General features: G+C 39.5%; 1 protein-coding gene across 2 annotated transcripts in view; it reads right to left on the bottom strand.

The window, feature by feature from the left end:
* LOC149476280 (uncharacterized) overlaps positions 1-25,157 on the bottom strand; it is a 30,480-nt gene extending 5,323 nt beyond the window's left edge. For both annotated transcript variants that reach the window (XM_089712327.1, XM_089712329.1), the window contains exon 1: positions 24,660-25,157. In XM_089712327.1, coding sequence (XP_089568453.1) covers positions 24,660-25,014 — 355 coding nt within the window. In that variant the 5' untranslated portion in view covers positions 25,015-25,157. The remainder of the gene's footprint in view (positions 1-24,659) is intronic.
* Between the last annotated feature and the right edge of the window lie 1,642 nt (positions 25,158-26,799).

The raw sequence follows: 26,799 nt of genomic DNA, 5'->3' as shown, positions 1-26,799 counted from the left end.
GCGCAGCGAGTCAGCGCGGCGAGTCAGCGGCATCGTGGTGATCCAGCTTCAATTAAAAAACGCGGTTTTCACCGCGCCTCTAATTCACAGCACCTAACGGTGTCAAAGGCTGTGAATTCAGAGCTTAACGCTGTTGCAAGACAGTGGTGCAGTGCGTGGTGTGACACTGCCGGTTCAGTCGAAAGGCGCAACGGGCGTCGAACCGAAAAGCACTGCTACGCCGGTAAGGTGTTGGACGGTATTGGGACCGGACTGTAGGTACTGCCAAAAGCACCGGACACTCCCGCCGGTGACAGAGCACCCAGTACTTTCCAGCACTCTCTGCCGGGTAGGCCCTCCCTTTCCTATCCTTATATTCCATCCCTGAAGGAGCATATCTCGGTGCGAGCCGAGCCCTCCTGAAGGTCTGTTAGGGCCAGTTAGGCAGGTAGGGGGGCACCAGCGCCCGAAGAAGATGCCAACAACGCGCAGTCAGACTACGGGGGACGCGAATAGGGTACACGCCGAAGGTCCTGCGTCGGCATCGGCCGACACCTTTGAAGTCCCGGACACACACGTTGGGGTAGGCACGACGACACCCGCGATGACGACACCCGCGACGATAGTAGGAACGCAAGCTAGGCGCACCGCGGCGCCATCGGTTAGATCACAACGCTCGACGGCGAGCATAACGGCTAGGATCAAACGGCGAGAGTTAGAAACCGCGGAAAAGCTAGCTGCATTTAGGCGGGAAGAGCTACGCATCGAGGCCGATTTAGAACGAAAACGACTCGAGGCGGACGTCGTCGATATTCGGGAAGAAACGGATAGGGAAAGCGTTGAGGGAGAGATTATTAAACATCGCGTGAACGATTGGTTAGAGCGAAGCATGCCACGGGGGGAGCCGGAAATCCCCAGAGCCGCGATAGGAGCAGAGGCGAAGACGCCGCGGAACCACTCGCCAGAGGCACGGCGGAGTACTACAGGGATTCGTGAGCTGACGTCTCGTCGCGTACCGGATAGGCATAGGGACCAACGATCACCGTCGCCGCGGCGACAGAGCGATATAGAAAAACTCGCGGTTACGTTAGAGCATCTAACGAGGAATCGACCGACATCAAGGCAAGCTATGGAGTTGCCAGGCTTTAACGGGGCCCCGGGCGAATGGCTACCGTTTAAAGCAGCGTATGTAGAAACAAACGCGCAGTATAGGTTCACGGCAAGCGAGAATATAGCACGCTTAAGGTCTTGCTTAAAAGGAGAAGCGAGGCAAGCCGTATCCGCGTTATTGTTTACAGCGAACGACCCGGACGTTATACTAAAGACATTAGAGCAATGTTTTGGGAGACCGGAGGTTATTATAGACGGCGCTTTAGAGGACATTAAGCGTCTGCCGCGTTTAGGGACCGCGCCCAACGAAATAAATCAGTTCGCGATAAAGTTGCAAAATATAGTTACGATAATATCGTGTCTAGATGAGCGAGGATACTTGCAAAACCCGATGTTAGCGCGAACGGTAGTAGACAAGTTGAGCCCGCACATGCGGTCACGCTGGTGCGATTATGCGGAAGACCATGGAAATTACGCGGAGCCAGAGATTACGACACTATCACGCTTCCTTATGCGAGAGGCGGATAGGAGTCTAAGGCACACTTTCGCGTCCTCGGGGCTCGCTATAGGCGGTCGAAGCATCGGTAGGTATAACGAGCCGGCACAACGTAACGAACGCAAACCGATGAAAGTATACGCCACCGCGGCGGTGGAGAGTAAGGACGTATGCTTTTGTTGCGGGGCGGAGCATAAGACGTTTACGTGTAAAAAGCTATTAGCGATGCCAGTTCAAAAACGATGGGAATGGGCGAAAGAGACACACGTATGTTTCCAGTGTCTGAATAGCAAACACAGACGTTTTCGATGCAAAGCAAAACGCTGTGGCACGGAAGAGTGCCGGGAAGGTCATCACGCGTTATTACATTTACAAGAAAAGAAAAATAGCGAACGTGAAAGTGAACACAGCGAGGACGTAGCCGTACATACGGCGTCCATCCACGCCACGACGGCTCTCAGTAAAGTACTACTTAAAGTTTGTCCTATCACCGTCAGAGGCGCTGGCGGTGAAGTAGAGACGTACGCGCTACTGGATGAAGGGTCCACAGTCACCTTGATAGACGATGAACTCGCAAACATCGTGCGCGCACAGGGGCCAACGCAGCCGCTAAGTATAAGGGGTATCTCGTCTGCTACGAATGAGAACGAAAGTAGGAAAGTAGAGATTAGTATACGCGGCCGCGGCCAGAGCGATTTCAAACAAATAAAAGCGCATACGATGAGAGATTTGCGTATCGGTAGTCAGACGGTGCGAGCCGAGTATCTAGTACACTCGCACCTAACATCGTTAAGGTCACGTGACTTGTGCTACGAAAACGCGACGCCTAAAATACTAATTGGAACGGACAACTGGCACTTAATCGTTTCGCGACGCTTATTGGTCGGCGGGAATGACGAACCGGCGGCGTCACTTACCCAGTTAGGATGGGTCATTCATGGGACCGCGCCGCGCCGATCGATAACGCGGGACGATGAGAGGGTGTTACACGTCGTGAGCGATAAGGAATTTCAAAGTAACACAGAGGACGAAAACCTGCGCGATAGAGTGGAAGCACATTTCGGAATAGACGCGTTAGGTATTTCAATGCGTGTGAAACCGTGCGAGTTAGATGAACGCGCGGTACGAGCCTTCGAATCGTCGGTCGCGCTGAGGGACGGGCATTATGAGGTGGGACTGCCTTGGAAGAATAACGATATAATAATGCCACCTAGCTACGAAGCGGCCCGGCGACGATTACAAGGAATCGAGTTGAAAATGGATAGATCGCCGTCTTTTAAAGCGGATTATACGGCGCAAATAGACAGGCTCATCAAGGAAGGATACGCCAAGAAGTGTGAAGGCAGCACGCACGCGACGCACGAACTAGATACGCGACTTTGGTACTTACCGCATTTCGCGGTAACGAACCCGAACAAACCGGGTAAGATGCGGCTAGTATTCGACGCAGCAGCGCGCGTGGGAGGCCGCTGCCTCAATGACGTATTATTGGATGGGCCCGACTTGTTACAATCGCTCAACGGCGTATTATTTCGCTTCCGGGAACGACCCGTAGCAGTATCGGCCGACATAAGAGATATGTTTTTGCGAATAAAAATACGTCCGGAAGACGTGGCGGTGCAGCATTTTCTGTGGCGAGGGGACGACCGAGTAGGTCCGCCGCAGAAATACGTCATGACATCCATGATATTCGGAGCGAGGAGTTCGCCTTTCTTAGCACACAGCGTGCGTAATAAATGCGCCCAAGATCATCAAGAATCCCACGCACTAGCTTACGAGGCCATCACGCTTAATCACTACATGGACGACTGGCTGGATAGCTTCAGCTCCGCGGAAGTGGCCGCCCGCACCATACAGGAGGTTAGAGAAGTCTACGAACGCGCGGGCTTCCATTTAGCAGGATGGAGCGCGAACATAGAGGAGTTACTCGCACCTGTATGTAGAGAGGATAGAGCCGGCGCTCCGCGTGAGCTAGGTGCCAACGCCCACGCATATGAAAAAACGTTAGGCATCCTGTGGTTATCGGGTAGCGATGAGTTAGCATTTAATACGGCAATGAATAGGATTCCGGGCGACATTAAGAACGGGCAACGCGTACCAACCAAGCGAGAGGCGCTAGCGACGGTTATGGCGTTATTCGACCCACTCGGCTTGTTGAGCCCGTATACGGTCACAGCCAAGATTATGTTGCAGGGGCTGTGGCGCAAACAAGTCGCGTGGGACGAACCATTGCCCGTCGAGGAGGCTGAAGCCTTCAGCGAATGGTTATCAGATATACGGTACATAGAAGCGTTGAGGTTGCCGCGCTGTTATGAAAAGAAAGAGATAGCAAGTAGGCAATTACATGTGTTTTGCGACGCGAGCGAGCAGGCGTATGCGGCGGTCGCGTACTGGCGATTTGTGAACCATGACGGCAGCGTGTCCGTGGCGCTGATCGCAGGAAAAGCCAGAGTAGCTCCCATGAAGGCGCAAACGATACCGCGGCTCGAGCTGCAGGCGTGCCTAATAGGCGCACGCCTAGCGGAGTCAATTATGCGCGAGCATCGGGAACCGTGCGAAGCTACATTCTGGAGCGATTCGAAGACAGCACTGCATTGGATTAGGAACGAATCCGCGCGATACACGCCGTACGTAGCGCACAGGCTCACCGAGATCACCGAGTTAACAAACGCAAAGCAGTGGCGATGGGTACCAACAGACAAGAACGTAGCAGACGCCGCCACACGAGCAGGAAATACCGCACTTACGAGCACGAACAGCTGGTTTAGGGGACCGCGATTCTTATTAGAATCGCCCGAGACGTGGCCCCAAGAGAGCGTAGGAAAGCCAACAACAATTTCATGCGAAATCGTAGCGCACGCGACAGTAGTAACACCGTTGATAGACGTAACGCGGTTCTCAACGTATACCCGATGCGCCCGGGCGTTAGCGCGCGTTTTATTGTTCGTCGCTAAATGCCGTAAGCAAATACGAACTATGGACGTAACGTTGATGGAACAGGCAGAACGGACATTGTTGAAGCAGGCGCAACGAGAGAGCTTCGCAGATGAAATCAAGGCGCTCGAGTGCGGCAGAGGCGTCCCGCGCACTAGCCGCGCGTTTAAGTTGAACGTGTGTATAGACGAAGACGGGCTATTGCGCTTGAGAGGACGGATTAACGCAGCCGACGTTCCTGAATTAAGAAAACGGCCGGTCCTACTCGACGGCAAGCACCCGCTCACACGTCTCATCGTCATTAAAGAACACGGTGAAAACGCTCACATCGGTCGCGAACACGTAGTAAATAATTTACGGCAAAAGTATTGGATAATAGGTATACGCGCAGTAGTAAAATCGGTTATAAGTAAATGTGTCACATGCACGGTGAAGAGACGCAACCCAAGTGTGCCCATAAAGGGCAACCTACCGCGGGTACGACTAGACATGTATTCCCGTCCATTCGCGAGTACAGGAGTAGATTGTTTCGGCCCGATGACGGTCACGGTAGGTAGGCGCAGAGAGAAACGGTGGGGAATGCTATTCACGTGTATGACAACGCGCGCGATACATTTAGAGATCTTACACAGCCTGAGTACGGACTCAGCCATAATGGCACTACGTAGGATGGCCGCGCGACGCGGGTGGCCAGCGGTTATAATGAGCGATAACGGTACTAACTTTCGCGGCTCCGACGTCGAATTAAGGCGCGCCTACGCAGAGTGGCTGCCAGAGTTGGAAGGATGCGCACTGGGAAAAAGAACAAAGTGGAGGTTCATCGACCCGGGCGCACCCAACCAAGGGGGTAGCTGGGAGCGGCAAATCCGTACGGTTAAGAGCGCGTTGACGGTTGTATTAAACGAGCAGGCACCCCGGGACGAAGTGCTACAAACGTTAATGAACGAGGTCGAGTTTACGGTAAACTCGCGACCGCTTACGCACGTCTCAGTCGACCCTGAGGACCCGGAAGCGTTAACTCCAAACCACTTCTTACTAGGAACGGCAGACGGTATGCCAGTGATAGGTTCCAGTAACCGGTTGGACAAGCGGGCTTGGAGGGTTGCGCAAGCGCTAGCCGACGCTTTCTGGGCTAGATGGGTGAGGGAGTATTTGCCTACGCTTACACCGAGGGGAGACGCGGTACGGTCGACACCGAACGTCAAGAAAGGGGACGTGGTGTTGATAACAGACGGCATATTACCGCGCAACGTGTGGCCTTTAGGGCAAATAGAACGTGTGTACGAAGGGACGGACAAGGTGGTGCGCAGCGCCGACGTAAGGACCAAGGGGGGGATTTTTAGGCGACCCGTTAGGAGGTTAGTCGTCCTCCCGTTAAATGAGGGCTCCGAGGTTCTGCGCCGGGGGGAGGATGTTACGGACGACAACCCCTTGTAAATAGTTTCACCATGTCTTAAGTATTTTTTAATGTATAAAGTTCCTTCGTGTGTTTTTATTGTAGAATAGAGTAACGTTTTATAGTGTGTTTTTGATTATCTTTTTATGTGATATTATTGTATGTAATTAGAGAGTTTATAGTACGTTGTTATTTTGCTATATTTTATTATTATATCGAGTCTATGTAAAGTATAACGTAGTAAATTCATTTGTTAGACGCACGCGGCACTTTTACCACCGTCGGGTGTATACTGTGTAAAAATGCACCACTAGCCTACGGGGTACGGCGTCTTACCCACCGTCGGGAGTAATCCCTATAGTTTTGTATAAGAGAAACGACTTTTGACCGCATAACACACACCACTCCGCACAGTCAAGAGCTCATCACTTGAGCAACAGCAAGAAGCAAGAAGCAAGAAGTCTCATGGTCAACAGTCGTCGCTCAGTGTACCTACTACTATTGTATATAGTAATAAGAAGCTATTGTACGTCGTTATTAAGAAGAAATTGTGCGTCGTTATTATCAAGAAATTGTACATCGTTATTAAGAAGAAATACAGTCCACTGAATTAAGAAAAGGCGGGTTTTATTATATCCCCAATTGGCCCCCCATAGTATCTTTACATATATTTATTTAAAATTCACACCAAACCCTTATATTCCAAGCATCAGCTAATTTGTATTTATCCTTGTTTGCTGTATAATAAGAGATTATTAAAAGCAATAAAACTTTATCGACAACAAACATGTAACATTTAATATTCACAATTCTGCACCAATGTGAGAAATTTAAACCGAGTCGGTACGTGATTGTCATTTGAATGTGGAATTTGAATTTTGCAAATTCTATTTCCCCGCCTTTTTGCATTTTTATAGTCATTCGATTCCTTTCTTAAACTGCTTTTTGTTCAATAACAGTTGGCAAAGGTAAGAAAAGGCTATATTATGTTTAAAAGTAATTTATAATACAAATTGTATTGGATGTAGAGATTGGATGATTAACATGATTTCTTGAGCTAGGTATCGACTTAAGGCCTTTCATTTGCAATTTATTAAATCAATAAATTGCACCTTTGTTGTAACTTCGTTAAACAAAGTTTATAACTTCACATTATTTTTACTAGATTTTCGCCTGCGGCCAATATTTCCTAACACTTGACCTTATAGCAGTATTATTACCAGTGTGGGAAAGTGACGGCGCTACACAACCTATATGTATAACGCTATCATTTTTCCTCTTTGGAAATAATACTGCTTTCAAACATGGTAGGTACGAGGACAGATCTTATATTCATTAAAATGAAATAAAACTAAACCACCAGAGAAAGAGTTCTGGGAGTAGAACTGGGTTATATAGTTATTACATTAAAATATCTAACCATCACTTAAATTAATATGTACAGAAATTAACTCCAGCCACACACATCACGAAACTAATTCATTTTTGTCATTACTATATTTTGCCAATCGTTCGCGCCCTTTGCCCTTTACAAATTGACAGCTGTCACCTTGTCAAGTTTCCGCCGAATACAGCCAAAAATTTCGAATGGCTGCTCGCCATTCACGCCGCGATTTCATGCAAAGAATACTTATACTCTAATTTCATGGCACAGATGCGACTGTAGTGGCGTGACGACATCCGTTAATTTCAACAAGGCATGCCTAATTGTGGATTTACGATTATAAATTGTATTGATCTGTTAGAAGTTTACGGGTGTGAAAGATTTGGATTATTTGCCGCATAATCTTACCTTAGGGAGGCATTTATCTCGATGACGTGTTTTCATGTTATCAATGTCCTATGATGCCAAGTGGAAAAAAGTACACCTTGATAGCGTATGTTTTTTATAAATATACTCTCCTTATACAGCTAGGAAATAGGAACTCTAATAAAATAATAATATCTACCACTAAAATAACAGTTAACTGCAAGAAGCGCTTGTTAATAATACTTTATGCTCTAACTGATAGATATTTTTCAGTCCAGAGTGAGCAGCTAGTCTTAATACTATTATAAAGGCGAAAGTTTGTATGGATGTATGGATGTATGGATGTATGGATGTATGGATGTATGGATGTTTGTTACTCTTTCACGTAAAAACTACTGTACCGATTACAATGAAATTTAGCACACATATAGAGGGTAACTTGGATTAACACATAGGATAGGTTTTATCCCGGAAATCCCACGGGAACGGGAACTATGCGGGTTTTCCTTTGAAAACGCGGGCGAAGCCGCGGGCGGAAATCTAGTTTAATATAAAGGAAAAATTCAGCTGTAAATCAAACGGGGCAATAATAAATAATGTTAATACTTAGTTAACACATTAACATTATTTATTATTTCCGCTGCCGAATAATCATCAAACAATGTTTTTGTAATTTTTTGCGTAATGAAGAATGAAGATTAAGAAGATCCTACTAATCTTACTAATATTATAAATGCGAAAGTTTGTAAGGAAGGATGTATGTGTATGTGTATGTTTGTTACTCTTTCACGCAAATACTAGTTAACCGATTACAATGAAATTTAGCACACATATAGAGGGTAACTTGGATTAACACATATGATAGGTTTTATCCCGAAAATCCCACGGGAACGAGAGCTATGCGTGCTATTCTTTGAAAGCGCGGGCGAAGCCGCGGGCGGAAAGCTAGTATAACATAAACGTAGCTTAATCGTGAAGATATTATGAATTTATGAAACTAATAACTACCTACCTACTGAACAGATTTGGACGCAGTATTTTACTATATGGATATCACTACATAGTATAAAACAAAGTCGCTTTCTCTGTCCCTATGTCCCTATGTCCCTTTGTACGCTTAAATCTTTGAAACTACGCAACGGATTTTGATGCGGTTTTTTTTAATAGATAGAGTGATTCAAGAGGAAGGTTTATATGTATAATAACATCCATTAAATAGTGGAAAAGTACTGTTATTTTTGAGGTTTCTAATGTGATGTCGTAAATAATTACATTTTTTCCGCTTACATTGCAAACGCAGGCTGAACCCTACGAGTTTTATCAAAATAATGTACTAAGTATTGTACACATTGAAAAGGTCTACAGAAAAGTCCGCGATGGTATATGTCTATCTCTTATGGATAACCCACAATAACTTTTTTTTGTCATTTACTTTTTACGACAAATAATGGTTAATTTTCGAAGCGATTTTAACCAATACAGCATTAATCCTTAACCAATTAAATACCTTGAATACATTGTTAATTTAATATAGATCTATATGGCCCTTTACACCGTATGATTTAAGTGAATATTTTCGAAGATATTACAGATTTAAAAATTGCGGGACGTAGCGTTTGCGGCGGTACCGGCCGGCCGCCATTGCACCCGTGCGAAGCCGGGGCGGGTCGCTAGTCACTACATAGTATAAAACAAAGTCGCTTTCCCTGTCCCTATGTCCCTATGTCCCTATGTCCCTTTGTACGCTTAAATCTTTGTAACTACGCAACGGATTTTGATGCAGTTTTTTTAATAGATAGAGTGATTCAAGAGGAAGGTTTATATGTATAATAACATCCATTAAATAGTGGAGAAGTATCTATTGTTATTTTTGAGGTTTCTAATGTGATGTCGTAAAAAAATACATTTTTTCCGCTTACATTGCAAACGCAGGCTGAACCCTACGAGTTTTATCAAAATAATGTACTAAGTATTATACACATTGAAAAGGTCTACAGAAAAGTCCGCGATGGTATATGTCTATCTCTTATGGATAACCCACAATAACTTTTTTTTGTCATTTACTTTTTACGACAAATAATGGCTAATTTTCGATGTGATTTTAACCAATACAGCATTAATCCTTAACCAATTAAATACCTTGAATACATTGTTCATTTAATATAGATCTTTAAGGCCCTTTACACCGTATGATTTAAGTGAATATTTTCGAAGATATTACAGATTTAAAAATTGCGGGACGTAGCGTTTGCGGCGGTACCGGCCGGCCGCGCCGGGCCGCTATGTTTTTATAGTAGAGCCATTTTATTAGGCAACATTTGACAGTTCAACAAAATTCAACAACGTAACCTACATAGAAACGACGACATAGAATCACTACATAGTATAAAACAAAGTCGCTTTCTCTGTCCCTATATCCCCTTGTCCCTTTGTACGCTTAAATCTTTGAAACTACGCAACGGATTTCGATGCGGTTTTTTGTAATAGATAGAGTGATTCAAGAGGAAGGTTTATATGTATAATAACATCCATTAAATAGTGGAGAAGTACTGTTATTTTTGAGGTTTCTAATGTGATGTCGTAAAAAATTACATTTTTTCCGCTTACATTGCAAACGCAGGCTGAACCCTACGAGTTTTATCAAAATAATGTACTAAGTATTGTACACATTGAAAAGGTCTACAGAAAAGTCCGCGATGGTATATGTCTATCTCTTATGGATAACCCACAATAACTTTTTATTGTCATTTACTTTTTACGACAAATAATGGCTAATTTTCGAAGCGATTTTAACCAATACAGCATTAATCCTTAACCAATAAAATACCTTGAATACATTGTTAATTTAATATAGATCTATATGGCCCTTTACACCGTATGGTTTAAGTGAATATTTTCGAAGATATTACAGATTTAAAAATTGCGGGACGTAGCGTTTGCGGCGGTACCGGCCGGCCGCCCGGCTATATATTTTATACCCGTGCGAAGCCGGAGCGGGCCGCTATGTTTTTATATACAACGTTCACAGTTTTTCTGTAGTGTATTTAGTATCAGCATTGCACCCGTGCGAAGCCGGGGCGGGTCGCTAGTAACATGATATTTCGTTTTGTTAGAACTGCACATTTGCTTAACTTTTTTCAATTACGACTACATATTTATAATAATAATGACCGATACAAGTAATTTTAAGATTTCATTTTACTGATAAACCATTCTAAACATAATAAACAATTTCTGAATTGAAGAACTGACGTCGCTACAATTTTGTGTCAATAAACCTTTTTTCTTTTTAAATACCAGAGACGTTACTCTAAAAATCGAAATCTGACATCTAGAATCGAATGTATTGATTACTTGTGAATAAAAATCATCATAAATTAATAAATTCGATTGACAAATGTTTCAAATCCGTATCGATTAATTCACTTTAATCGATGTTTTTAAGCAGGTTACCTCTCTTCGAAGATAAAATTGATAGACGTCAAATGTTGCCTATTAAATTGGCTCGACTATATATTATACAACGTTCACAGTTTTTCTGTAGTGTATTTAGTATCAGGCATCAGCATTGCACCCGTGCGAAGCCGGGGCGGGTTGTTAGTAATGTATAATCTAAACTATGGACTTACATACAGGGTAACTAAAGCATAGTTGAGGGTTACATATATCATTAAAAAGCAACGAAATGAAGATAAATGTCCTAAATGTCCTGTCCGACCAATTCCTAGTTCCCTACAATTCTTCTTCTCTAGGGAATAGGGGTCAAACGATAGTTTTGGGGTTGAAATTCCGAAATAATTGATTGAAAATCTTATGATACCTACTCGTATTATTTAAGTTATTTAACAGTAAAATGTTTTTTGTTAGAAAGCACGTGGAAAGTTTAATTTTTTTTATTATTTTGAATTTTATCTTATTGACTTTGAAACTCCGTTATTTTAGTAAAAACCGCCATAAAAAACTGTATTTGTAAAATATATCAACTTTTTATCTTAATAATTCAACTTTTTATCACATTCGTATAGGTACTCTTTTAATATGCTGATTATCAACTTATCAAACAGGGATGATTTATCAATTTAATGGTGGACGAATTTTTCAAATCGTTTAGTGCTTTTGCATTAAATACCTATTCATCAACTAACTAAAGACTGATTTGCGGATGTAGTTGACTACACTGTGTGACGTCATTTTCCTTGAAATCTCTTTTATCACCCATCTCCCAAACAAAGGTATATAGATAGTGAAGGTAATCAGGCAAAAATTGTGCTTACTTATAGAAGTTATGCTTCCTTACGCTATGAGGTATTTACGAACTATTTTATCTATCTATACTAATATTATAAAGCTGAAGAGTTTGTTTGTTTGAACGCGCTAATCTCAAGAACTACTGGTCCGATTTGAAAAATTCTTTCAGTTCAGTTCTTCAGGAACGGAGCACTGCGGGTAAAACCGCGGAGCACAGCTAGTACCTAATAATATTCCCTGAAAAACAGATAAGTACATACATGTATTAAAAAAAAAATAATAATAACTATCATATGAGTCCCTAGGTAATAAACATACTAAAACCCCGGGACACTAGGAGGAGCCCCGGAGTGGGGGGAGGGGGGAAAAGGTCCATTTTTTTCATTTTTCGCTTAAATATCAAAAACGGTACATGTTAGAGAAAAACTTTCAAGGAAAAGTTGAAAGGCCATAAAATTATCTACAAGTTGTACCTGAATCATTTTTTCCTATATCCTACCGTTTCTGAGTTACACGCAGTAAAAATGATTTTGGCTCAAACAATTTCCCCATACGATCAAAAAATATTTCTTTCTTCCAAAAAAACTCAAATGTGCAACTTGTGACCGGTACTGATAGATTGCTCTTAATTAGGTCTATAATTGGTAAAATAAACACATTCCTCCATGGAAGCCTTTAGGAGGAATCGATTGTCAAAATATTATATTAGGGTAGTGTACGGTTTACGTATTACATCGAATGTGGACTGTATTTAGGTCGCGTTATATGCTGCTAATAATGCTATGATATTATGGGACAACTGGGAACACTTTAATTATCGCTAATAATTATATATAATTCACGCGGATTCGAGCGGATAGATTAGCACTCGGGCGCTGCTATGGAAGAACTGCGCTTTCCGGCCGGCTCGGCCGTCGCACGATAATAATGCTGAGGCAGCTTGACCTCATTTACGTTATTGCTCAATAATTGTCATTAATGTAATGTAACTATGGAAAATAAGTAATTTAAAATAAAATATTTGTTCGCTGCTCGAACATGCTCCCGAGGCCCACAGAAGATATATATAAAATTTTATAAGTTTTGAAATGTTTGTAATGCATAAAGATTATAGTTCCACCACTGATTCACTTATTATAGCAGAGCGTTTGTTAGCTATTGGAGACGTCGACCTATCGCTCCTTTTAAATCGCGCACTTGCCCATCGTCTGAGCCTGTTTTGTTCACATGATACTTCACTACACTCTCCCCGCTCGGGTAAGGGAGACGCACGAACACTAGTAACACCTCTTTGATGCACACACACACTAGAATCGACACACTCTTGGGGTATTGTCCGAGACTAAATAGTTTGTTGCGCTGCTGGGACGCTCTGCTGTTGGGCTGCTGGGACGCTCTGCTGTTGGGCTGCTGGGACGCTCTGCTGTGGAGTCGCTCGACTCCTTCGCCACCACACGAAGAAAAAGATGCTTGCTAATATTGCTAGTGTTAGTGTTCCATATGACACCGCGTATTGGTGTAGGTCGTGTTTTGAAATACCTAAGGTATCCGTATTCTCGACAGCGTTTTTCATTATTTTTATTTTCTCCCCAAGAGTTTTTAATGATGCGTTGATATCACAGGTTGATATCTTCGTCGTCGGAGTAGTTTTCGATAGGCAGAGCAGAGTTAATCAGATTGTGAATGGGATTTAATTTGGTTTCTAATATGTCGGGTTTCAGATATAGCTTGTTTTCAAGTTGCTGAGTACAGTGTGATATCTTGTCCCTTTATTATGCATTGTTTGTTTAGTGATATAAGTCCGGCCTTGCTGACTTGGCGCGACTGTATGTCATCGTCACATATAATGCGTATGTGTGCCGTATCGCATTGAAAATATAAATATGTAGTTAGATCGTGTAATTGTATCCAACTACTTTTACAGCTGTATAAAATGTAATTACATTTATTATTTTTTATTTCGCAAAAACGTTCATTGTTGCTAAAGCTTATTATGGGACCGTGCAATTGGCAAAAATAAATATCATTCTGGTTTTGGCATGCTTGTAGTTCGGCTAATGTTAATGTAATGTAGGCATCTCTCTTTATGTTTATAGAAATATATTCCGCTATTGGTTTTATGCTTATCATGTTGCTGTTAACTTGCTTGGGTATGGGTATCAAATATCAATCTATATAGTTGGTAATTGTCCCGGCTAATCAACGGTATTATTATCTCAAATATAATTAAGTACTCCGAATAATGAATTAGCCACTGAGCCGACCGCATTGAAAAGACCGCGCCGGGTTCTTGACCGCGCGTCGAAATGCTGATTCAGTAACAGCTGGTTATAGTATTGCAGTTCATTGTAATCGTGACGTATTTGTAACAAGATAGTCTGGCAGTGATTCGATTCATTCATATTAGTGCGGGTTTTTTATAAGTAATCCGATAAAAGATCTGCCGCTGTGTTCCCTTGCCAATATGGAGACATGTCAAAATATGCGATTAGCTTCCATTTGTCCCTAGCTAGTTGCATTTCGCCCATCGAGTCAAAGTATATGGATAGATTGCTTTCAAGCTGTTTTAACTTATATTCCGCTGTAGAGTACGATAAAATGCTCATAAAAAATATTAATGATACTACGACGCTTACAAGTTTTGAAGGAATATTTTGTCTGATTCGACTATTCTTTCTTTCGCTTTTCAATTCGCTGCTGTTGTTTTGAATGATTCGACTTTCCTTTCTTTCGCTTTTCAATCCGCTGCTGTTGTTTTGAATGGATATATTATTATTTTGCTGATGATTGCTTTTTTCTTCGAGTGGTAATAATGATAACTTTACTACTGGCCGCTTTAAGATCCCATTTTTTGTTTTTAATGTAACGACTCTTACTAACCCGTCGCTCCCTGGGTGAGTTTCTACTAATCGGCCCACTGGCCACTTCCCGGCTGGCATAATATCATCGTGAATGGTCACTAAATCCCCTATTTTAAGGTTCCTTTGAGGTTCTAACCATTTGCTTCGAACGCTCAACTGGCTGAGATATTCATTTTTCCAACGTTTCCAAATATCATTAAAAGTTTTATTTACTAAGTACCATCTAGTCCTAGCGTCATGTGCTGTTTCTATTAGAGTATTTTCCGCTCGCTGATGTAAGAAATGTGAAGGTGTTAAGAAATCTAAATCTTCTACGTCTTCCGTAATTGAACATAAAGGCCTTGAATTAAGGCATCCTTCTATTTGGGCAAGGATTGTGCTGTATTCTTCAAAGGTTAATGCTTGCTCTCCCACTACTCTCTTTATATGCTGTTTTAGTCTATTTTCTAAATTCTTAAATTGTGCTAACGCTAGTTTTTCAGACGATCCCAATTTTTCTAACGCTTGATCCTCTATAGGTATGCTTACTTCATAACGTCCGTTTTTTAATCGCTTTGTAGTTGCTAAGTAATAATCTAAACACTGCTTATCTTTCGCTGACATGTCATTTTGCTCCTGTATATCCTCTATTTTCCAAAAATCTTGAATTGCTTGTATATGATTCAAAATAACGTTGCAGTGGAAGGTATTTATGCTGCCTCCACATAATAACCAACCCAATTGCGTCTGCTGTGCTAGTGGTTGTGAGATTTCGCGGCCTCGAATGATCCCATCTAACATAATGTACGAATAAATATCTGCTCCAAATAAAATATCTAATGCTCGGCTTTTGTTAAATTCTGGATCTGCTAAGTTTAAGTGCGCTATACATTTCGACCAGCCGGGTTTTTCAAACGATCTATTAGGTAGCTTTTTTATAAGATTAGTCATAACGAATGTATCGACGTTGAAGGTAAAATTGTTATATATAGATTGGCAATTAATCTTGAGTTTTCCACGACAGTTGTTTTCTTGGCCCCCTACACCAAGGACGATCCCTTTGCTTTGTTGACGTTTTAAGCCCAGTTGCTGTGCTGCTCGTTCGGTTATGATGCTAATTTGAGACCCTTGATCGATCAGTGCTCGCATAATGTGCTGTTTGCCATCTTCAGCTGTTACCTTTACCAATGCGGTGGCTAAAAGTACTTCAGAGTCATCTTGCTGAGACATATTCGATTGATTTTTGGGGCTGTAATAGACCTGTCTTTGGGTGTTGCTACTCATCAATTTTTTATTTCTAAAATTTTCGCTAGCTTGCTGCTTAAAACATTCGTGTAATAACGTGTGATGTGGGCCAGCACACACATGACACCGTTTATTCGAAGTACATTGACTTCCATTGTGATCAAAAATGCAATTAATGCAAAACCGTAGTTGCTTAACCGTTTGTAGTTTATTCATAAATGATAATTTAATAAATTGTGGACAATTAGTGAGCGCGTGTTCGAAATTGCATAAGGGGCATTTTTTCGCTGAGGTGTGCATTGACGTCAGTGACCTCTTTACTTGATTATTAATATTAATTCTATTTGAATTAATATGTATAGGTTGTCTGTTCGTTGCTAATAATTGGTTTGATGTTCTATGATATCTTTGTTCTGCTGCTGAATTTTGGTTTCTTCGTGATGATTCAAGCGATGTAAATTTGTTTTCAAGAAAATCCAAAAATTCTTGTAGTATAGGGAGCTCTCGAGAGTTTTTTAATGATTCTACGTATTCAGAATAAGTTTCGCTGTCTAATTTTTGTGATAATAAATGTACCAATAGCGGATCCCAAGTAGTTATATCTACGCCTAGGTTTTTTATAGCGTGCAAGCTTTCTAATGTGACGTCATGTAATTTCTTGATTGCTAGATATGATTGCTGCTGTATATTAGGTAAATTGAGAAATATGTTAACGTGCGATGTAAAAATTAGCTTCTTGTTATCAAATCGATGATTAAGGATGTTCCAACAAACTAAATAATTATCGGAGCTGATAGGCAAATGCTGTATAAGGCGCTCGGCTTCCCCGCTTACTTTAGCTTTTAAAAATTGCATTTTTTGCGCGTTCGATATTGATGTATTTTTATGTATAGTTTCATTAAAAAGGTCCTTGAATGATACCCACTGATGATAATTGCCAGAAAATGTCGGTATATCCATCTGCGGAGTTGATTTATCTCTATGACTTGTTGCACACATTTTTGAGTTTATAGCTCTCTTTGTATTGATATATATTTTTTCATGCTTAGTAAAATTAATTTCGTACGCTTCATCTTCCTCTCCAAGTTCACCAACTATCTCCCAATGTAGATTTTCCACCGCTGACCATCGATTGTGGAGAATACGAAGGGAGTCTTCATATTCCCACTTCTCCTCCAAATTATTCACATCAATATTGCTTACTGCTCTGATAAATGCTTTAAAATTGACTTCCTGCTTTCGAGATAAATCGTCTAATTTGCTGTTGGTCCCCCGTGATTGAAATGTTGTAGACCTAGGCGTCGTTTGAGATTCTAAACCGGATCCTCCCGCTTTCGGCTCTAGATGGGCTTGCTTTTGTAATAAAAACTTATCATATGCTTCACTGATCGCTTCCTTTGTTCGAATATAAATGTCGTGAATGTTAATAAATTCTTCCCGCATAAAATATTGATGCTGTGTCGATTCATATTTTAAAAGCTTTTCATGATTTTTCTGGCATTCATCCCATAAAGATTCTAATATATCTAAACGCTGTCTACAATATTCGATACTCTTACGCTCTGCACTATCTTTTTTAAAATTCGCTAATAACCTCTTTATTTTGTCCTTGATCTCTAGTTGGACCGTATATAAAGCTTCCATTGTAATATAAAATAATCAAACGGTAGAAATAAAAGATAAAATGGAAAATTCTTACTTGGCTGTCTCGGATACGGTCGACGTGGCTACGTCCCCGGATACCTTAGGTTGCTTGCTGTTGCTGGCTGACGTGGTGGTTGACGCGTGGCGGCACGTGCTGGTGACGTAGGCGGCTGGCTTACGTCTTGCTGGTTGCTGGTTGTTGATTCCTTGTTGCTAATTGCGGATGGCTATTTGCTGCTTGCTGATTGCTAGATACTAATTTTTGGTCACTGATCGTCTGATGCTAATTGATAGTTGCTGATTGCTAGATGCTGATTGCTGAATGCTAGATGCCAATTGCTGGATGCTAGATGCCTGATGCTAAATGCTAGTTGCTGGTCGCTTATTGTTGATTGCTAGACGCTAGATGCTGGATGCTAAATGCTAGTTGCTGGTCGCTTATAGTTGATTGTTATATGCTAGATGCTGGATGCTAGATGCCAAGTGCTAGATGCTAATTGCTGGTTGCTAAATGCTAGTTGCTAGATGCCTTTTGCAGTTCACGCTACTTGCTACTTGCTATATGCTGGTCGCTGAATGATAATTTCTGATTGCTACTTGCTATATGCTGGTCGCTGAATGATAATTTCTGATTGCTACTTGCTATATGCTGGTCGCTGATAGATAATTTCTGGTTGCTCGGTTTAAAGAACTTTATTTATCTCATAAAATAAACAAGAACAATACAATGATCTTTTACACATATGAGAAATAACAATTTTGCAGTTAGTATAACACAATCAGCTATCGAAATTAGTTAAGTATGTCTTTAACTTATTTTTAAAAATAGTAATTGATGAGGATTCTTTAATTGCTTTAGGCAAGCTATTGTACAATTGTGCTCCCTCAAATCTTAAGTTTCTTTTACCGTATAGAGTTCTTATAAATGGTAATTCAAGGTTATCACTCTTTCGTGTGTGGTATTTGTGGGATTTTTTGTTTAGTGTTATTTGTGTTTTTATATTATTAGATAGAATATTTTTAATCAGTATGCATGTGTGATATTTATATAATTTATTTAAATCAAACAATTTGGTATGGGAGTATAGATCCTTAGTTGGCGTTAAAAAATTAAAGTTAAAAAGAATTTTTACTAGTTTGTTTTGCGTAATTTGTAGTTTTTTTAAATTAGTAGGCGCCGATTGCCCCCAAACTGGGATAAGATAATCTAGATGTGGTTTAACAAGCGTGTTATAGATACTATATCGTAATTTAAATGGTATATATTTAGCAGCATTTCTTAAAGCCCCTGTAAGTGGTATTAACTTAGATCTCACGTGGTTTATGTGTGATTTAAATGTTAATTTATTGTCCAAGATTAGGCCAAGATATTTTTCTTCGTAAGATCTGTGTAATGGTTGCGAGTCTATTGTAAGAGGTGGAAAGTAAGATATTTTTTTATTTTTGGCTGCATAGATTACATAAGAGGTCTTTTTTACATTAATTGTCAATAAATTTAATTTAAACCAGTTATTTAATAGATTAAGATCATTTTGAGCAACTTTAGTTAAGTTAAGCTACTTGCTATATGCTGGTCGCTGATAGATAATTGCTGATTCTGCTAATTCTGCTGTTCTGTTAATTTCTATTCCGCTCGAATGCTGCTGCTAGATATTCTGATAGGGGGTTTTGCTGCTGGTTGGCTGTACTTTGCTCGGGGCGATGTGCGTGGCGACACGTGGAGCTGACGCAAGCTCTTTTGTGGCTTGAAAATGCTGGATTTTGTATCTCGTTAAAATGCTAATTTTGGCTGCTGTTGAATGATATGCTGCTTGCTTGTAGTTATAAGATAATACGCTGAATAAATATCACGGGGGAAGAAGGGACACGTGGATTTCCGGTTCCACGTCACACTTTACACTCGCGACGCGGCACACTTTTTTACGGTAATCCGGCTCGAAAATGTACGGTTTACGTATTACATCGAATGTGGACTGTATTTAGGTCGCGTTATATGCTGCTAATAATGCTATGATATTATGGGACAACTGGGAACACTTTAATTATCGCTAATAATTATATATAATTCACGCGGATTCGAGCGGATAGATTAGCACTCGGGCGCTGCTATGGAAGAACTGCGCTTTCCGGCCGGCTCGGCCGTCGCACGATAATAATGCTGAGGCAGCTTGACCTCATTTACGTTATTGCTCAATAATTGTCATTAATGTAATGTAACTATGGAAAATAAGTAATTTAAAATAAAATATTTGTTCGCTGCTCGAACAGGTAGTTTGAGTTACTGAACTTGATCTTTTTATTTTTTTCTTCCAAAAAACTCAAAAGTGCAACTTTTGACCGGTACAGATAGATTGCCCATAATTAGGTCTATCATTGATAAAAATACCAGAATCCACCACGGAGGCATTTACGGGGAATTGAATTTTATTAGGGTAGATACGATACTTGAACTTTTTATTTTTTTTCTTCCAAAAAACTCAAATGTGCAACTTGTGACCGGTACTGATAGATTGCTCTTAATTAGGTCTATAATTGGTAAAATAAACACATTCCTCCATGGCAGCCTTTAGGAGGAATCGATTGTCAAAATATTATATTAGGGTAGTTTGAGTTACTGAACTTGATCTTTTTATTTTTTTTCTTCCAAAAAACTCAAATGTGCAACTTGTGACCGGTATTGATAGATTGCTCTTAATTAGGTCTGTAATTGGTAAAATAAACACATTCTTCCATGGAAGCCTTTAGGAGGAATCGATTGTCAAAATATTATATTAGGGTAGTTTGAGTTACTGAACTTGATCTTTTTATTTTTTTCTTCCAAAAAACTCAAAAGTGCAACTTGTGACCGGTACAGATGGATTGCTCATAATTAGGTCTATCATTGATAAAAATACCAGATTCCACCACGGAGGCCTTTACGGGGAATTGAATTTTATTAGGGTAGTTACGATACTTGAACTTTTTATTTTTTTTCTTCCAAAAAACTCAAATGTGCAACTTGTGACCGGTACTGATAGATTGCTCTTAATTAGGTCTATGATTGGTAAAATAAACACATTCCTCCATGGAAGCCTTTAGGAGGAATCGATATTCGATTGTCAAAATATTATATTAGGGTAGTTTGAGTTACTGAACTTGACCTTTTTTTTTTTCTTCCAAAAAACTCAAAAGTGCAACTTGTGACCGGTACAGATAGATTGCTCATAAATAGGTCTATCATTGATAAAAAAAACAGATTCCACCATGGAGGCGTTAAGGAGGTATTGAATTTATTAGAGTAGTTAGGTAAAATAAAAAGCTTTCGAATTTTTCACATTTCATGGGATGTAGCTCGAAAACGGCTGCGAATAGAAAAAAATGATTTAGGTACAACTTGTAGATAATTTTATGGCCTTTCAACTTTTCCTTGAAAGTTTTTCTCTAACATGTACCGTTTTTGAGATTTAAGCGAAAAATGAAAAAAAATGGACCCATTTCCCCCCTCCCCCCACTCCGGGGCTCCTTCTAGTGTCCCGGGGTTTTAGTATGTTTATTACCTAGGGACTCTTGACATGTTTCCGAAGAAACATCTTACGTTACTAACTCACGCACTCTAGACCCCCCTTGGAGGGACTCATTCAATGGACTTCTAGTTAATTTGAGGGGTGGGCGCAGGTGTCTGTAGCACAGTTTTTACTAACCGGAGTTCCTCCTATTTTTATTGTATAATTTTTCAAATAAGTTTATGATATTAACTTTATGTGTAACTTTATGTGTTATTTTGCTGAATAAATGAATTATGAATTTGCTGAATAAATGTATACATACTAGACCTTATTTAAAATGATATATAGATAATTATACTTAAATCAATGAAAAATATAGGTAAAGGGAATTTACATTTACACAGAAAACTAGCGCTGGCCGTGGGTGCATTTTTGAATGAATGAATGAATGAATGAATGAATGAATGAATGAATGAATGAATGAATGAATGAATGAATGAATGAATGAATAAATACTTTATTTGCACCAGAAACAAAATAATAACAAAAAAAATACAGACAATAGAAAAGCGTACAAAAAGGCGGCCTTATCGCTAATACAGCGATCTCTTCCAGGCAACCTTAGGTCAAGGATCATGAGAATTTTTATGCCCGAAATTAATAATGTAACTACCTCCTATTTAAGATGAAAAGGAAGATCGTTAAATTATTATTCTATAAATTTTTATCGGTTCATCTCTTATTTATCTAAATGCCATATTAAAAACAACCTAAGTTACTACAAATTGATTATTGAAAAGTTTTTCTCAGAAGAAAGATGGCTAGATCCTGGATATATGGATATACTATAGTGTACTAGCTGTACCCGCGGTTTTACCCGCAGTGCTCCGCTCCTGTCTTAACATGATGATATATAGCCTATAGCCTTCCTCAATAAATCGACTATCTAACAGCGAAAAAATTTTTCAAATCGGACCAGTAGTTCCAGAGATTAGCGCGTTGAAACAAACAAACTCTTCAGTTTTATAATATTAGTATAGATATAATTTTATATTTTATTGTCAACTGTTACAGGAAACTGCTTGAAAATCTCGCCTAATGGTAATCGAAAATGAGGCCTAAGATGGAACGCTCTACGCTTGAAGACCTCAGTTTGTATTGTTTAAAATTTAAATGTAATAATGTTATTGCTTGGCAATTGGCATAACTGAATGACTAATGTAAGGAATAACGGTAAAATCTAATTGATACCTATATAAGATATTATACTTATGTTTTGAATTATTAGGTTTCAAAATAAGCCAAACTATTTTCATCTTCAAGTTGACATGACAAGCTATCCGCCGGGAATGTCGCCCGCGTGGTCAAAGGAAATTGTCATGGGAATTGGATTTTTCACCGCGGTAAAATGTCACTCTCTAGTCTTCAAACTATCCCCAGACATAAAAATCATAAACTCAAACTCAAACATTTATTTATTCAATTAGACTTCTTCTAGAAGCACTTTTGAAACGTCATAACATATTTTTAACATTTACCACCGATTCGGAAAGCAGTATCTAAGGAGAAGAACATACCTACCTACCATTAAATCTTATACCGTTGCGACGATAAAAAGAGAAAAAGGAGTGCTGACTTTTCATTTATTGTTTAGAGAATAGAAAAGGGAAAACATGAGTAGATATAGCTGAACTTGGAACTATCCTATCCTACTTATCCTACTAATATTATAAATACGAAAGTTTGTGAGGATGTGTGTGTGTGTGTGTTTGTTACTCTTTCACGCAAATACTACTGAACCGATTACAATGAAATTTAGCACACATATATAGAGGTTAGGTATCTTGGATTAACACATAGTATAGGTTTTATCCCGGAAATCCCACGGGAACGAGAACTCTGTCGGTTTTTCCTTGAAAAAACGGGCGAAGCCGCGGGAGGAAAGCTAGTTACTAGTAAAACAAGAAAATTTATATATGCTACTGCTAGATAACTATACGTTATATTGGTCAATACAAATTACAAATATTTTTTTTTCCATTTATGCAACAACAAGCCTTCTGTGTCGTGGCGTGATGTTTTTATAATAATAGCTCGTATTTCTCGATGAAAGGACTTTTCAACAGGAAATTATAATTTTTTAATTGAATCAGTGGTTCCAGACATTAGCGCCATCAAATAAACAAAATCTTGAGCTCTACAATCTTCTTATATATAAAATTCTCGTGTCACAATGTTAGTCTGCATACTCCTCCGAAACGGGTGGACCGATTCTCATGAAATTTTCTGTGCATATCGGGTAAGTCTGAGAATCGGCCAACATCTATTTTTCATATGTACCACGGGCGAAGCCGGGGCGGGCCGCTAGTATTACTCTAAAATATTAATATAACAATACTACTTTCTTGCTCACACCACTTTTCTGGTAATTTTTTTTCTAAATTAGTGTTTTTTTTTATTTGGGGCTTATTATTGGCACAGATTAGATACCAGTTATTACCGAATAAAAATTTAAGGCTTTTATTTTCATAAATAGTTTCCGCCCGCGGCTTCGCCCGCGTTTTCTAAGAAAAACCCGCGTAGTTCTCGTCCCTCTGGGATTTCCGGTAGAGAAAGTAGCCTAGATAATATGTCTTATTCTGAGTCTTCAGCTACCTATATACCAAATATCATTGTAATCGGTTTAATTATAGTATTTGCGTAAATTCGTAACAAACATCCATCCATCCTCTCACAAACTTATAACAAACCAAGGATTCCTTGAGAATAATATAGGTAACCAACATATTAAAAACGGTAGCATAAAATAATTACTTATAGGTACTTATCGTTATTATAAAAATAAAAACAAATAAGTAGGCAATATGCAGGTAGATACATATATACCTACTCGCGGTCATATAATGGTTGAGTGATTTTGGTGTTTAGGGGATATTTGGTCATTGCAATTTGTCTGACTGATTAAATATAACATTGTAATACATTTTAATATCGTCATATCAAAAAATCAGACATTTAAAAATAAATTAAGTTCATTTATTTGAGCTTTAAAGCGTCTGATAAAAGTTTTGGCTCTGGTGGCGCAGGTGTCACTGGTAGAGCTCCACAAACATTCAGATATTAAAAAGGACACTAGAGACTACTGTGAACCGAAACTTATATGCTTTAGAAAATAAGTTGTGTCTTACGGCTCTGGTATCTTGGACCATGTAAAACTAGAGGTTAAACCGATTCATCCCATTGAGTTAATGATTCATCCTCACAAACTTTCGCATTTAGGTATAACATTAGTAGGAAATATATGTAGGATTGCACTTAAAATTGGAACAGGAATTAATAGCCTACATATAGATACAACAGGCTGTCTAGTCGCTTTAGAGCGATTTATTCCAAACAACCTTTGTTAGAAATACATGATACCTACACAGCTACAGGTACAATAATAATACAGGAAGGAGTGTGTAGAAGTGCCATTCTAATATACCTAATCAAAAGAATGAAATGAAAATTTAATGTCTATTTGAATATCTACCTTGTGCATTATCATCTCCGCCATCACTTTCCTCACTGCCAACACTAACAGGACTGTCTCTCTTTTCATCTTCTTTATTTTCCCTCTCTATCTGCCCTCCAAACATTCGTAACCACGGCTCAGGATAACCAAGCAAAAACGGAAAATTTACAGCATTCTGTTGTAGCAATGGCCCGTTCAAATAATACCGCATCCGATTTATATCAGTTCGTTCACTTTCATCATCCGAAGTTCTTGACACATCTGAAATATTGTTCTCTATGTCGATCTCTGGCGATTTTCTATCTGTGCCTATCAAAGATTCTATTGAAAACGGTTTTGGCGCTTTTCTTTTCGTCTGCGTATCCGAATCCATTGCACTCACTTTTTAATTGTCTATGGTTTTATTTTTTTTATTAAATTGTCACTGGCTGGCACACACGAGTAAAAAATAAAATTCGAACGAAAAACGCGGGACGCGTGCGTTCACCGCGACATCGTAGTGATGTACTCAGCGCTCGCTGCTATCGATGTAGACACGCCCACATACGGGGTGTTGACTGTAGACGGATAATTTTATTTTATTAATGCTCGAACGTTTGTCGGGCGAACATAAGCTTTATTACAATCGTAGTAGTATCGCTCTATTACAGCTGCATTTTATTGTGTAAGATTGTAACTACGAAATCCGATGTGGAAAAGTAAACCTTATTTTCTTTCAGCCACGTCTATTTTCTAGTTGCGTGTCACTGCTACGATTTGTGAAATAGCTGCATAGTAAACTGTGCTTTACTACACGTAAAAAAGGAACTATTTTCTGTACTAACGTTTTCATTTTGTTCTTTCTGAAACTGAAGTTAGAATGATTAAGGTCCGTTTCAAGAACTGTGTGAATGAGATGGGATTAACTTTTATGCGTACGATAGAGGGAGATAAGAAGTGAAATTTTGTGGAGTGTACACTGGTAATTGGTGGTGATCAGAATGTTTTGCCAGTGTCAGCACTTTGTACAAGTTTATCGTCTTGTGCTCCGTTTACTTGATCCCTGACTAAAACAAAATTCATGGTTTTGGTTTATCCAATAGATTTAGGTGTTATCTGATATTATTGTTTTCAATTTGCAATCGTTGCTTGACTGATTTGTGGGATACGAAATTACTAGATGTGAAATTAAATACTTTAGATAGGTAGGTAAGTATCTAGGTATAATTTTAATTCTTTCCAACGGGATCGGGAGTTTCATTTAATTATACAGATAGGTCATTATGACGGGTTACAGATAGGTCATTAGGTCATTATGACGTAGGTACATTATGACGGATATGCCGCCATGGCACAGACCATGGTTATGATGCCTTATCATAACTTATTGGAAATACTAGCTTTCGGCCCGCGGCTTCGCCCGCGTTTTCAAAGAAAAACCCGTTCCCGTAGGATTTCCGGGATAAAACCTATCCTATGTCCTTTCTCGGGTATCAAAATATCTCTATACCAAATTGCATGCAAATTGGTTCAGTAGTTAAGGCGTGATTGAGTAACAGACAGACAGACAGAGTTACTTTCGCATTTATAATATTAGTATGGATATGAAATAATGCAGCTATATGAGGATCTATAATTTACAACATTAAAATGTTCTAATTTAAAAACATTGGATTTTCTCATTAGTTTACATGTAATATCAATATATTTATACCTACCGATAAATTAAATAATTTAGGGCCGATTTTTTCAATGCTTGGATAAAACTTATCCGTCCAATAAAGTACAATTACCTACACGATAATATTAAAATGTCACGTAGGTAAACTGTCAAATACGGGCAATTAGAATATGTTTTTAAAATGGTAGTTCTATACATTATTCGACGAATAAGTTTTATCCAAGCATTGAAAAATCGGCCCTTAGATAGATACTTAATTCTATCATATTTATTTCAAATCAGTTAGTATCAAATAATTTTTAAAAGATAGAAAAATTTCATGTACCTACCTACCTAGTTATAATTTTAGAACTGCGCTCAAAACTACCTACTTAAGTACCTACCTATAGGTGATTCAAAACTACTAGGCCGTTTTACTTTCGCTATTTCCGGCTTTTACCTTTCGTTAGTTTAATCTTTTCTCATTATCTGTTAAAAACCCGTGAAGTCAGAACAAAG

The sequence above is a fragment of the Colias philodice genome, chromosome 28, assembly GCF_061535455.1.
Source record: "Colias philodice isolate Cphi_HAF_F1 chromosome 28, ilColPhil1 Martin Lab GWU primary, whole genome shotgun sequence".
Lineage (NCBI taxonomy): Eukaryota > Metazoa > Arthropoda > Insecta > Lepidoptera > Pieridae > Colias > Colias philodice.
The sequence above is the reverse complement of the archived record's forward strand: the minus strand, read 5'-3'. Positions and strand labels throughout refer to the sequence as shown.